The following is a 14,588-nucleotide window of genomic DNA, read 5'->3' as shown; positions in this document are numbered from 1 at the left end:
AAGAAATTATGTTAGAGGAGGAGCTATAAAATGAGCAACTAACTCATATAGCTTAAAAGATCTTATAGATCGCAGTGCATTTTACACCCCAAACTTCAATCAATCAACTCTTGTTAGACGTAAAATAAAAATTTTACTTAAATTTCTTATTAAATTCAATTAAAAATACTTATTTTTTATGACTTTTAAAAATTTTATTACTGCAATACTTTTTTTTAACATAAATGCAAGTACGTGTTACCTGATCGTGAATTTTATTTAATTTGATGAGACAAAAGCCCCAAAATCAATTATCCACAAATGTTGGGTCTTTTTTTTAAGAAGTGATCTAAATATTATTGAAATACCAAACTGACTCCAGGGGATATCCCATAGAAAAGATAAAAAACATCTTCAGTTTTTACTATGTAATTTGAGTAAATAAACTCTTAGAATTCTTGTTTTAGAGACCATGATAAAATAAAACACAGAAATCCTTCAATTTTTGGGCTCGGGCAGTTAAAGAAATAACGGAAAGATTAAAAAAGGTCTTGAAAGAAGGAAAACAATTCTTATAGAAACCGTTGCTAAATATTTCCAGATAATACACCTTATATAAAAGAATAAGGTCTAAAGTAGTCAAAAAACGGTTTTTATTTTTTAATTTTCTAACGGTATTATATGTCAAAAACTGAAGCTGATTAATTTTTTCTGACTTTTTCATATACAGCACACCGAAAACTTTCTGAAAAGTATATTTTTGTTTCGGCAACATAAAATAAATGCATGTTTTTCGTTGGTGCATATTTTCCCGAAAACCGGAAAAAATAACGAAATTACACGTTTGAAATTTTTTACCAAAAGTGACTTAAGTCAAGTGGCAATAACTTAAAAACGTTATCAAATACTATGCAACACTGACAAACCAACTTTGCCCAAACTCATAAAAAATGAAAAATTGGATTATTTAACAGAAAAATCTGGGCAATTTTATTTATGGTTTTTAAAATAAAACACAATAATTCTAAAAAAGTTACATATATGAACTTGGGAATGGTCATTTCCATGAAAGCACCGTATGTACATAAAATGTTTTTTTTTTTTTTTTATAATTTTTAAGAAATATTGATATTTTAAAAAATTATGTGGTTTTACACGTATATTTTAATTACATAATTTCTATTTTCAAGTGCATATTTTTTTTAGTGCATATTTTTCATTTTTAAGTGCATGAATATTTATCCCTACTGATAACACACTAGTACCGCAATATGAGCACTTTCAATGATAGAAAACACTCATACGAAAAATCTTATTTGTTGTAGTTCTCTCAAAGGATTCCACTCACAAAATATCGATTGCGACTCAATAATCTAGCCTTGAATATGGATTAACATTCCGTCGAAGATAAAATTCCAAACAAATCACTCATATCGTAAATTAGTATAAAAAGTCTATTAGGCTATTTATAAGTGTAAGTGATAAACCACAAAAAGCGTTACATTTATATAAACAACACAACAGTACGTATATTTAATAAAAAATTACCATAACAAACTATCAATCATTTGAATAAACATTTAAATTATCATCGCATTTGTGTCGAGTAGGTTGCGGTTATGGTGTTAATGCCGACAAAGACCTTCAAAACTGCTGAACTATGGGGAGCGTCACACCTCACCATACTCAAACTCCATTAACTGATTCTAAATCAAAAAATTAGGGGTGAAATCTGCTTTGACAACTACCCCTAACCTTTAATGTGTGAAAGACACTTTGCGAAATGTTGCCATTAGAATCGAAAGTCATTAGTTAAGGGATGCCACCCGGTATAAAAATAATATAAGTCAGCGATAAAAATGAGATTAAAGGATTAATGCCGCGTGTGTGGCGGCATTCTGGCGTCCCCGCCGCCGCTGCTATTGTTGGTAAGTACAATATCCTTCTAATGAATCGTCGTCATATTAAATGTGTTTGCTTCCGCACTTCCGTTTATCTGTTTGACACAAAACCGTTGGACAGGTATCGAGATATTAGTTGACAAATATTATAACCTTTATCGAGACAGATTACCTTGATTGGATCAGGATTCTCGGGACCAGGTGCTTCATTCTTTGTACTCGAATCAAATCCTTACTTAAGATGGGGGATATATAAAATAATTTCATCTTTCGGTGCTCGATTGATTTAAGAATTCGATTGAAGTCTTTTTTTCGAACACAAGATTCTGATGGCCAGGTGAAATTAATAAAAAGGAAACCTACGTCTATTGTCATCATTACTGGATGATTCCTGGAAGCAATTCCTTTCATTGGTTTTCAACAACAGCAGCATCCCCTGTAGGTATTCTGTATCTATATGCGGGGGTTGTGATCTAGTATTTACTGATTTTTGAATCGAAGGTATTGTGCAATCGCTATATGGAATTTTATCGGCCCGTGGCAAGGTCATAATCGAAAGAGAACACGCACAAGAGCGGTGGAAAAAAAACATCCTTTTGTCAACGAAAACATTAAATAATGAATTGAAGTTTTATATTTTTTTTTCTCTTTGTGAAGTCGGGTGTATATGGATGTGTGGACATTGACAGTTTTTTCTTTCTTTCATCAGAAAAAATAAAAGATGAACGATCAATCACCTTGCAGCACCGACAAGGTGCAAAATTAAGGACGAACAAAGGTCGCCTTTTTTTTGTCGACAAAGTGTGGTAGTGCATTTTTGTTTGTTTTTTTTATTGTTTGGGGAGGAGACTTCCGAGAAATTTCCGTAGATAAACACACCTGTTTGCTAAAATTATTACGTCACGTTCAATTGTTACAAAAATGAAGCTATTGGAAATTTTGTAAATCCTCTTTGTCCTTTGATTTCTATCAATAACCTGTTCATCATCTCCCTAAAGAAGATTTTATAATATTTTGGAAACTCCAGTTTTATGAGCTTTGGTAGCAGGTACCTGCTCATTGAAGTACTTAGCTGCGGGATTTTCCTAAAATCCCATCGAACAAGTGATCGACTATATTCCAGACTAATCTGTTTATTACTTCCGAAACAAATCATAAAATTTTTGGCAAAAAATTTGAATTTCCAATATTTTTGGGTTTATTTGGAAATTAATTGGGAAAATACTCCATTGTACCATCTTGGTATAAAAGAGTGCGGAAATTCCAGGTATAATTTGGGAAAAATTGATATTAATTTTTTGTGCAGGTTTTAAATTGGGAAAATTTATAAACGTTATAAAAGTTTTTGGGGATTTCCTTCGGATTTTCACAAAAAAAAAAAAAAACAAAATTAATAAATTAAATAATCATTTGACCGGAAATGATTTGTCAAAATGAATTTTAGAAAAAAATTGGAGCTTTTTTAGTATAATTTTCTTATCATTAATTACACTAGTTTACAAAAAAATAAAAATTGTTTGGACACCAAGTGCTGTTATACTTTTCGTATAGATTTGAGCCCAGAAAACTTGAAAATCTTATCTAAAACAATATTTATGGATAGGTTTCCAAGATAGGTATCATTTTTCAAAGTTTTTTTGTCGTTGTTTTTTCCAGCCTACTTAGTATTCGGGCTATATCTTGAAATAAACGACTAAATTGAACAGAAAAGCCGGCGCCTGAAAGCTGAGTAAATAAGCAAACACTAGAACAGTTTTTCTGGGTCACTGCAGAACCCAGATGTTTAAGTGCAATGTACACAGAGAAAAATAGACCACATAAAATAGAACAAAAACAATAAGATTTCTCTATGGTTTTCATCCAAGAAGGAAACCTTATTAAAACAATCAGGTTTTCCTTATTGTTTTAAAATCTGCAAAAAAATAAAAAAAAAGATGACCAGGCTGGGAATCGAACTGGAGACTTCAAATCATTAGTCGCCCACCTTACCACCTGAACCAACCTGCCATGAAAATATTGATCGCGATTTTTGTTCTAGTGCTAAGTTGCAAAAAAAATCAACTTTTTAGTCAAATTTTAATAAGATTTTCTCTATAAAAATAATAAGAAATCTCCTTAAAAAAACCTTATTAATCGTTGATTTTAATAAGATTTCCTTATGAAATGTATGGACGGTAAAACAATATGGCAATCTGTTAGTTTTTAGCGGGTCATATTTTTCTCTGTGTATTAAAACTGTTTTAAAAAAATCGATTTTTTTAAGGAAATTTGTGGAAACAAAAAATTTATTACTGAAAGAAAAAATCAAAATCTTTCCAGTCCTCACAGTTTTAAAATTTTTTTATGTATATTATACTTTCTTGCAAAGATAAAAAGATAATTTTCTTCAAAATCTATGGATAAATTATAAAGATATGACCATTTTTGTAACGATCAATGTTTTCAACTTTTTCTGTTACTTTTTGAGTTTTTGTCTATAACTTGAAAAGCAAGCTGAATTTGAAAATTTTTATTGAGTAATTTTTTGTAGATAATTAAATTTCCTATCGATATGTATCCTTTTAAAAAATTTCAAATTAAAATATTGTAAAAAACTTAAGAAAAACTATTCATAAAACAGAAAAAAACGAAATTTTTGATGTTTTTACTAAATGGTCTGTTTTTATCATTTTTGAGCATTTATAGAGTTCGTTAGTATAGTTACTATAGTTCGTTAAAAGCTCTGGCAAAATCTGGTTTTTACATTCTAAATTTTCCTTTTCTATTCGCCTGCATATTTCTTGGGCTAGAGTACATAACCAACCTCAATTTGTGCACTTTTTAAATGAGTTTTCATTTGACCGAAATAGAAATAGAAAAATCTATAAGAAGAATGAGTTTCTAAAGGTTATTAACCTAGAATTGAAGCATGAAAAGACGAACAAGGAAACATCGTAGAAGACTCGCAAGAGATGCTGATAATGATGAAACAAATTCGGCTCAAAGGCAGAATGCACAATCAACGCTGCCGATTAAAGCCAACATTTCTGTCCCCCCGAACCAGGCAAAGTAAAGGAATTCATTTTAAGCTTGAGTCCAAAACAGCTATTGGAGCTGATGGCCTTACTGCTGAGCTATTCAAAGCAGCAGGAGATGACCTGGTTGAAAGTATGCAGTTGTCAATAATCTGATAGGTCCGAAATAGTAACGGAGTTATTAATACCAGATTTGTGCTCGACAAAGTAATGCGCGTAAAAGTTAAGAAAAACCGAATTTATGAAAAACTGAAGTTGTGAAAAATCATAGCTATGAACACCAAAGCTATGAAACGTGGTTTTTGGGTTGGCAACCGTTAAGAGAAACGATAATAAAAGAGCGTGTAGGCTGAGTCAAGACAAGACAAAAATTTTGTGGGATGGGGGTGTCTATTCCGCCCCGCCCCCCACCAAAAATAAAGAAATGTACCTTTTTGTAAAGCCAAACACTTGTTCTTGATTTTTGTTTTTAAATAAAGCTATTTTTTCAAAAAAACATATGGCTTTTTTAAAACAAGTAGTAATACCTAGTAGCTTTTTTTTTATTTATCGAAAAGACATTTTTGGATCTAATTTTTTGTTTTCGTTTAAAAACAAATAAAAACATTGCATTTTGAAAACTAAATTAGTACTTAAATACATAAAATTTTGAAAAAAAATTAGTTGGAAAATTTTTTTGTTTCAAAATTTTGATTTTGAAAACTAATTTTTTCAAAAACTAGTTCAACAGCTTTATTTAAAAATGTATTAAAATGCATAGTTTTTTGCTTTACAAAAAGGCATAGCACATCATTGTTGGTGCAACCGGTGATTTTTGATCATTTTTTTCCAAATAAAGTCAATTTTTTAAAAAATTACCGCTCCTGGCAAAACGGGGGCCAATTCCCTCTTAATAGTTTCCAACCCAAAAAAGACGTTTCATAGCTTTGGTGTTCGGTTTTTCGTAACTTCGGTCTTTCATAACTTTGGTTTTTCATAACTTCGTTAACTTTGAACTTTTAAAACTTCGGTTTTTCATAACTTTGTCGCGCATAATTATGGTATTCATAACTTCGTCGCTTTCCCAGTCGATACATTATCATCTTTTCATTGATTTTTGGTCCGGAAATGACAGCATTTACAGGGGCGAGCTCTATAGTGCCTCGGGTCTTTGCCGCCCGATACCTTAAATGTCAAAAAGCTTTTAGACAAGGCAACCACACACTCTGTCATGCAACTTTTCAATAAAATTATTATATTTTCAAAGGTTTTGTGATTTCGTCCAAAGACTTTTTGTTCCAGTACCAGAACAATTGGAGAAGAATGTTAAAGGGTTAATAGTAAGTACATCAATACAGCCACTTGACAAGATCCTGCGTGTAAATTTTATTCTTAAGGTCCCAAAAAAAAAACTTTTCTAAGAATATAAACACTTTTTATCACACTTCAACCATATGGTACCTACTTTAATTTGTTTGGTTTTTTTTTATAACTTTCCATAACTTAGCAATTATTTATAAAATCCATAATTAGTTCGTGGTCTTTCCATACGAAACAACGCGCCAGGTATGCTGCAAGAAACCATCATCCTTGATGGTTAAAAATATGTCTGGTAATATCGCGTTAGGAAATTTTTAATAAAACCCCAGAAAGTACGCTCGAGGTTGTTAGGGTTTGCCCGACATGTGCGCATATAAACACACTCACAGGACATAGGACTCTTCTTCTTATACTTCTGTACAAGAAATAAAGATATACATAATTGGATAATTTTGCTCCTTTGGGAAAATACTTCTCGAATGGGAATTCTCTCATATGGAGGGAAATCCAAACTCTAGGAAAGTACAGAGCAAAACTTATGGCGATCGTTTGCTTGATCACCCCTCAAATTCAGTGTGTTTTTAGGCAACCAAATAAAATTAATTTGGAAAACATACGCGGATATTTTTTCTGTTTTTTTTGTTTGGTTGATGGAAATACCTTTCGGGAGGAATAAATAAGATGTGATGTTGTGATGTTTGGGTTAGTTGCGGAGTGATGTTTATTATTTTGGATTTTTGTTATCTAGAAGAGGATATTCCAGTTGATTTTGCCGTGGGTATGTGAGTGATATGTTTTTAGAGAGAGGCTAAGCTAAATTGAAAATTATGACTTTTTCATTGGATTTTTAGATAAGACAATTTGGTTGTAGAAATAAACAAAGAAAATGTGTGACTTTTTCCAAATGGTCAAAATGCTATTTGTTTTGGCAAATTTATTTATCCTAAACATAAGATAAGCTGAAGATTTTACTTTACAACCTATTTGACTAATTTTTTTTTTTTTAGGATAGCAACGTCTTCTAGAAAAGTATTCAAAATGGCTTTCTTAACTTTTCTTGAAAATAAATAACAAATTTATCAAAACCATAAAGATACTGCAAAGCGTTTTACTTTAGATCAGTCATTTTGAATTTTAACTTTTTGTTGGAACTTTCAATATAGATTTTTCTAGCACTTTTTTTGAAGTCAAAACTTCTTTAGTATCGTAGTGATTTGAAACAAGATGAAACGAAAACGCGACACGAACATTATTTTTGTTATAACTTTTTTTTTTAATAGATAGATGAATGAAATTTGTACTTTAGATAGGTAGTTAAATAAACTATAAATGTACAAAATTTCAATTAATTTCATATTCAAAATTCTGGGAAAACGGTAAAAAGATGTTCTTTTTCTACAAACGTTATATCTTTTGATCTAGTGCACATACAAATTTAACTTTAATACAAATGCTGATAACATAACCTTTCATTTGGTATATCACAATTAACTGTACGAGGTCTACAAGTTACACAATCTTAAATTGAAAAACTTGAAAAATACCTCAAAACACCTGTGGAGATCTGTTGACGATGACCAGTGTAGGAAGTACCGTAATCTCAGCTTGAAATTTCGACATATTTGGCTTTAAAAAATTCTTTTTTTTTCTAGGCATGGTAGAAATATGATTCATACGTCATAAAAAAGGTGAAATAACCTTTCAGATGATATACAATTTACTATAGGTTGTCATTTAAAAAAATATATTTAATGGTGTTAAAAGAGAAAAAAGACTGATTTTTTTGCTTTTTTGATGAAAAGTGATTTGGTTGTACAGGCATGGACGATATAAATCGTCGAAACAATAAGCTTTCAGATGATATAAAATTAATATAGGTTGTCATATAAGAAACATGTTTTTAAAGGAGATAGAATAAAAAATAGGTAGATTTTTTCTTTTTTTTTTAGCACGTGTGAATTGCAAACATGACTTTTTTACTTGCGATATAGGTACTATAGGGCAAGTTTAGGATTCGTAAAAAAAATCGAACTCGAGATAACAATTTTACATGACATTACGATGATGGAGAGATGGAGAATGCCAAAAATGTGGGTCCGGCAATTCTGTCTGTGTGTCTGTCTCTATCTGGAGCTGCAGCCTAAACGAGTGAAGTGATTTTCTTCAAACTTGGTAGTTAGCAGTTTTTGGTGATTCCCTAGGGGGGAAATTGAAATTTTTTTTTTATGACCAAAACTAACGGTACCTGCCATATAAATACAATGATATTACATACAACGAAAGAAAATATTATAAGGAAGAGAATGTATGTTTATTTTTTGGTCTACGATAATCTGGAGCAAAGATATTAGCTTCGAAGTAAAATATCCCAAAAAATGCATTTTTGTGAATAACTCCGCTAAAAAGAATGATCAGGTGGTGAGAAATTGGGTTTAAGCCTTTTAAATATACCCCTATCGATCCATGAAATAAAAACTGACAGTGCCTCTCATCGCAAGGTGAGGCCCTTTTTTCCGACGCTTTGACTGGAGTATACTTTGTCTTGCAAAAACCAGTTGTCACAAATTTTTTTTTTTTAATTTCAAGAGTTTTGGTAATTTCTGTTGAAGTAAGAAAACTGAAAAAAAAACAAGTTGCATTTTGTTTAAGATTAAGATCATTTAAAGTCAAAAAATTATTTATGGTTTTTTCATAAATGCAATAATTTTCAAATTTAAAAAGGATCTTCAAAATCAGTTCACCCAGTTGAAAAATCTGTGGTGAAAAACATAAACGAAATAAAATGCACGACTGGGGTTTAAGAAATTTCATATTTAAACACCGTTTTAAATTATGTTTTTCAAAAAACGAAGTATGCCATTTTATTACTTATATAAACAGGTATTTTGTAGAAAAAAAAATTTCTAAAATCGTTGGAGCCGTTTTTTTTTAAAATAATTTTTTGTATATAAAAAATTTCTAACATTTTTCAAAAAAAAAGTTGGTATGCCATTTTGAAGAAATAATTAATTTACACATAAAAACGAAATTTCAAAATTTTTCATTCACCCGTTTTCAAAAAATTGATTTTTCAAAAAAAAAATTTGAAATATTTATTACATCCAAAAATTACTTTTTTGAAAATTTTCTAAAATTTTAATATTACCTTTACCTAAACACTTTTGTATAAAAATTTTCGTTGAAATCGGGTTAATCTTGTACGAGATATTCAAAACCAAAAAAAAAAACGTTCTATGGCAGGTACCGTTAATAACGGTACAAAAAATATTATTTTTATTTCAAAAGTTGGTTCTTATGTGAAATAGTACACACAAAAATTTTAATCAAAATCGTTAGAGCGGTGTTTGAACAATATTAACTTTTCTATTTCCGTTATATGGCAGGTACCGTTAGTTTTGGTCATAAAAAAAAAATTTCAATTTTCCCTCTAGGGAATCACCAAAAACTGCTAACTACCAAGCTTGAAGAAAATCACTTCTCTCGTTTAGGCTGTAGCTCGAGGTATATACAGACAGACAGACAGAATTGCCGGACCCACTTTTTTGGCATTCTCCATCATCGTAATGTCATGTAAAATTGTTATCTCGAGTTCGATTTTTTTTACGAATCTTAAACTTGCCGTAAACAGATAAATTGAGATGAGAACCTCCTCATTTTTGGAAATCAGTTGTAGAAAACTACTCGACGGAATTGAAATAAAACTTTGTAAGATTTAAGTAAAAAGCACACACAACATTACTGTTTTTCTAGATATTTTCTAGTTTAGCGCTTGCTTATCCATAAAGCCAGCAAAAACCATTTTTTTTTCTTCATTTTTAAAATTAATTTTAAGAATAAATTTTTAAAAAAACCGTACCTATTTGATTTTTGAGAAATATTGTTTGCTGAAATATTGATACTTAAAGAAAAACAAATATAAAAAGAGTTTTCCAAATTCGAGGGGAAATTTACAAAAAAGCAACTACCTAATAAAAATAAGATTTGATCAAATTTTATAACCATCTAAGAATTATTTTTTTTCAACTAGTACAGAAAACTATACAATCCAGCTTAAAATATGTTTACGCTTAAATAAACACTATTTGGCGAATTTCTACGATTCCCGAATAAAACAATCACAAAATTCGGTTGTGGTGATGATTTGTATGAAATTTTCCGCTACGGACGGATTCCGTGATTGTTTTTTTTTCGGGAATCGTAGCAAATTTCCGATACGAATGGAATTCATAATAACGCCGATTATTTATGAAAACATTGATCAATAAAAGGTGATTATTTGAGTGCAATGTTTTGTAGATTGGGGTATTAAAAAATATTTATAATCACGTTAGAACCCCTTTTTAAATGTATCTATGAAAATTAACGTTAACCCTCTACCGCATACCAACCCATATATGGTTTATCGATTTCATATCGATTTATTTCCGTTATATTGCACCAAATGTCAAAAAGAAAAAAACTATAATAAAACTACGTCTATTTTTTTATAATAAATCGGTTTTTATTATCAGTAAGAGAGTCCTGATTCTGAAATAAACTCATTGTTTCAAGAGCATGTGTAAAGTACAAATCAGTAAACAAAAGTGTGTACTTTTCCGGTGTTTTTTTATAATAAACAAGTAAGTTGCATCCAATTAAAAATAAGTTTCGTATGTATTTATTATACTTTTATATGTTTACGAAGTTGGTTTTTTGTTTTTATAATAATTTTTGTCTTTTTTTTTGCATTTTTTCCAAAACTCCATATATGGGTTATCATGCGTTGGCGACATACATTACTGATTTTTATACGATTTTTATTTTTTTTGTAAAATTAATTTGAAGACTTTCTATAGAAAAAATAAGTGTGTAAATGCTATAACTCGTGAAGGCTTTCGAAGTGATGATGATCTAGCTTCAGATTCTGGCTCTTTTTAACATTAAAGAAGCCATCTCCGAGCCCTTATATGCAAATCTTTAAAATCTACAATGTCACGAAAAAGAGGACGACCTTCAACTTTGGCAGGTGATCAAAGCAGATATGGAACAAAACAAAGGAGGGGGTTATACAAGTCACGGAAGTCCATCCCCATCTTATCCCGAAACTACAATTCACTCACAACAACCAAGGGCAAAAGTCTTTGAATTCAGTGCCAACTGGAAACATCGACCATATCCCTGAATGGCAAAAAAAAAAAACGCCAATATGTCAAATTTGCGGACTGAAGACGTACACAATGTGTAGAAAATGGAATGTGTTCTTCTGCTACAATGATATAAGAGTTTGAATAAATTCCATGAATAAGAAAAGTCCATTTTAGTAAAAACATACTTTACAAAACATACCTTGAATGCATACTAGACCATATATGGGTCATACATTTTTTGCTGGAAATCACCTTGCTGCATACTAACCCATATATGGTTTATGTTTCCAAAAATTTATATATATGTAAAAAAATAAAAATTTGTATGTAATACCTTTTTTCAACCCCTAATAAAGCTAAAAAATTGTAAAAAAAAATTTTATATCACTTCGATCATAATTCATGCAGGGTAGAGGGTTAATATTTTTCAGTAAAAAATTTTTAGGTATTGGAGGTGTTCGGAAATAGGTGCCGCCATTATACTGTGATTTTCAAACTTTTGCAACCTAATGTTGTCTTGGTAATATCATCACCAATTTTTTTCTGTGACAAAACAAGCGTTTTTTTTCTCAAATAAACTTAATTAACTTCTGTTGGATCCCACTTTGGCGATATTTCTTGTAAATCCTAATTCTTTATCATTTTCTAAAAAATTAGGTAAATAAGAACTAGAAGACTTTCACACAACAATGAAAAAAGTCCTGAAAGTATCTATAGATATATTTAATGAAAAAATAGCATTCACATAAAAATTAATGAAAATACTTTTAAGTTGACATACCGCACCAAGCAACCTTTATGGTGGTCAAAATGCGATTGTTTTGTTCCCTATGACTTCTTTAAAATAACCTTGCAACAAAACTGAAAATTCACTTCCTTTTACAGAAAAATTCATTTATTCAAATATTCTAATCAGAACCACCATAATCCACCACCATTTTTCTCTATAATCTCTCATTTCCCCTTCTACTTGGAACTTCATTGTGTTTTGAAAGTAATATGTAAAAAAACAAAACGGGAATGAAACATGCAGCTTCCTTTATTTCCTTTATTTTTCAAAAAAAAAAAAAAAAACTAATACAAAAATACCTGAAGTGACTTTATAAACATTTAAAAGAAAGAGATAGAAATATCACAAAGATCAGAAAAAAACAAAACGATCACAACACACAAACAATAATATTCCCTACTTTTTTGAAGGGGCAACAAGATTTCAATCTACCAATCCCTAAAAACCTAAACACAATTCTATCCAGAGGGGAATCAACAACAAAACAACATCTTTTTCACGGTCCACGAATTTATTCAAAAAGGTGAATGAAAGAACTACGTTATTACTACGAGTATCCGTAAAGTACGGAAATAGTCATCCATGCGATATACCTGCGTTGCGCTGCACAGGCACACACCGTCTGGTTTTTTTTTTTACCTTCTAGGGGTGCCATACATTTTATGGCCTGGTATATTCCAATATTCCACAAAACGCATCTCTCTTCTGTAAAAGTGAGGGATTTACTCGTAGTTTCCCGTGCATATGTTCCTGCAGGTCAAAAAAAGCAGAAGGAAACAAAAGGGAAGAGCAAAGAAACGAGGGTTGCAGCAGTATAAAAGGGAGTGTTGTTTCTGAAACCTGTCATAAGCAGCCAACAGCTCAAGGTGAAAACATCTCTCTAGAAGAAGTGTTTAGTTTTCTATCAATTTGGATATATATTTTTTTATTACGAAATCTTCAATTAAAAATTCTATCAAAATGAATAACTACAAAAAGTGCCCACTCAAGAAACGTCCAGTTTTCTACGTCGAACCTGAATTCGAAATTGTCGAACAAGATCAACCACAGGATTTATCAATCAAGCGGAAAGCCGAAGACGAATGTCACAACGATGCTAAACGGAACTTTGCTCTCAACTTGACCGTAAATTCGGTGTACGATAACATGAGATCAACCAACTCGTACGCTCGTCCAGAATCACCGACTTGCAGTGAAACATCAAGGAATTCTTCCATCGATAACTCTTTGACACCTCACAGCTCGGAAATGGATTACCCATCAAACATTCATCTTCGAGGTGTCAGTCCAATCAACTATAGCAATGACCAAACCCAATACAACCCGATGACAGCTGTGTGGAATCAATTTGGAAACTACGGAGTCCCACTGTTCAACTACCAAATGACACCTCCATCAAGTCCCGGATCATCATCTTCATCATTTTCTGAACCCGAGGATTTATCAGTTCGCAATGACATTCCACTTCCTGCACTTTTCCATGTTTTCGAAGAAGCTCCAACTGCCACATCTGTTAGTCCGAAAAACTACCGTTTCAAGTGTGAAGTGTGTTCGAAAATGTACTCAACCTCGATCGGCCTGGCCAAGCATCAGCAATATCATTGCAACCAGGAGAAGAAACCTCATTCTTGTCAGGAGTGTGGAAAAATTTACACAACCATGGGAGCCCTCAAGATGCACATCCGTACTCACACTTTACCCTGCAAGTGTCCGATTTGTGGAAAAGCCTTTTCCCGACCATGGCTCTTGCAAGGACACATTCGTACTCATACTGGTGAAAAGCCATTCCAATGTTCAGATTGCAACCGTTCTTTCGCCGATCGTTCGAATTTGCGTGCCCATCAGCAGACTCATGTGGATGTGAAGAAATACGCTTGCCAAGTTTGCAACAAGTCCTTCTCAAGGATGTCACTTCTCAATAAGCATGCTAGCTCCAATTGTACAATTACAATTGTTTGAGTTTAGATGTAGAATTGATGGTGGATCAAAGAGGATAGTTTTTTAGAAGAAAAATACAGCTAAAATACCAAAAATTAAATAAGACTTGCGCAAGATGAGTAACAAAACTAAGAAGACTTTTTGTAAATAATAATTATTTTGTCGGTGCTAAATTTTTTTATATTTAAGTAATTTATTTTTATTTTTTTTTTAATTTTGAAAAAAAAAAGAAAAAATTAAGTTTAAAATTTAAAAATTTAAGAACGTGAAAGTTCTAGTCCAAGGATATTGTTTTTTATCTATTTAAAATATATGAAATCATGTTAAATTATTTTATTAAGAAACAAAAACATTTATACAATAAAAAATAAAATATTATAAAAACAAAATTTATTAAATCTTTTCATTTAAAAAAAAAAAAAAAAAATAAATTGCAGCTGGTGGAAGAATTTTGGGCTGGAATACTGATTGCTACCCCGAGTCGAACTTTATGTACGAATTTAGCATTCAAAGTACTTTATAGAATCTATGAAAGTACTTT

The 14,588-nt window shown here is 31.2% G+C and overlaps 1 protein-coding gene across 1 annotated transcript; it reads left to right on the top strand.

The window, feature by feature from the left end:
* Positions 1-13,249: 13,249 nt before the first annotated feature.
* LOC129907375 (protein snail) lies at positions 13,250-14,176 on the top strand. Its single transcript, XM_055983535.1, has one exon. It carries the CDS (start codon positions 13,256-13,258, stop codon positions 14,066-14,068), a length of 813 nt encoding a protein of 270 aa, XP_055839510.1. The 5' UTR covers positions 13,250-13,255; the 3' UTR covers positions 14,069-14,176.
* Positions 14,177-14,588: the final 412 nt, after the last annotated feature.

This window comes from Episyrphus balteatus, chromosome 1, assembly GCF_945859705.1.
Source record: "Episyrphus balteatus chromosome 1, idEpiBalt1.1, whole genome shotgun sequence".
In the NCBI taxonomy this organism is placed as follows: domain Eukaryota; kingdom Metazoa; phylum Arthropoda; class Insecta; order Diptera; family Syrphidae; genus Episyrphus; species Episyrphus balteatus.
The sequence above is the reverse complement of the archived record's forward strand: the minus strand, read 5'-3'. Positions and strand labels throughout refer to the sequence as shown.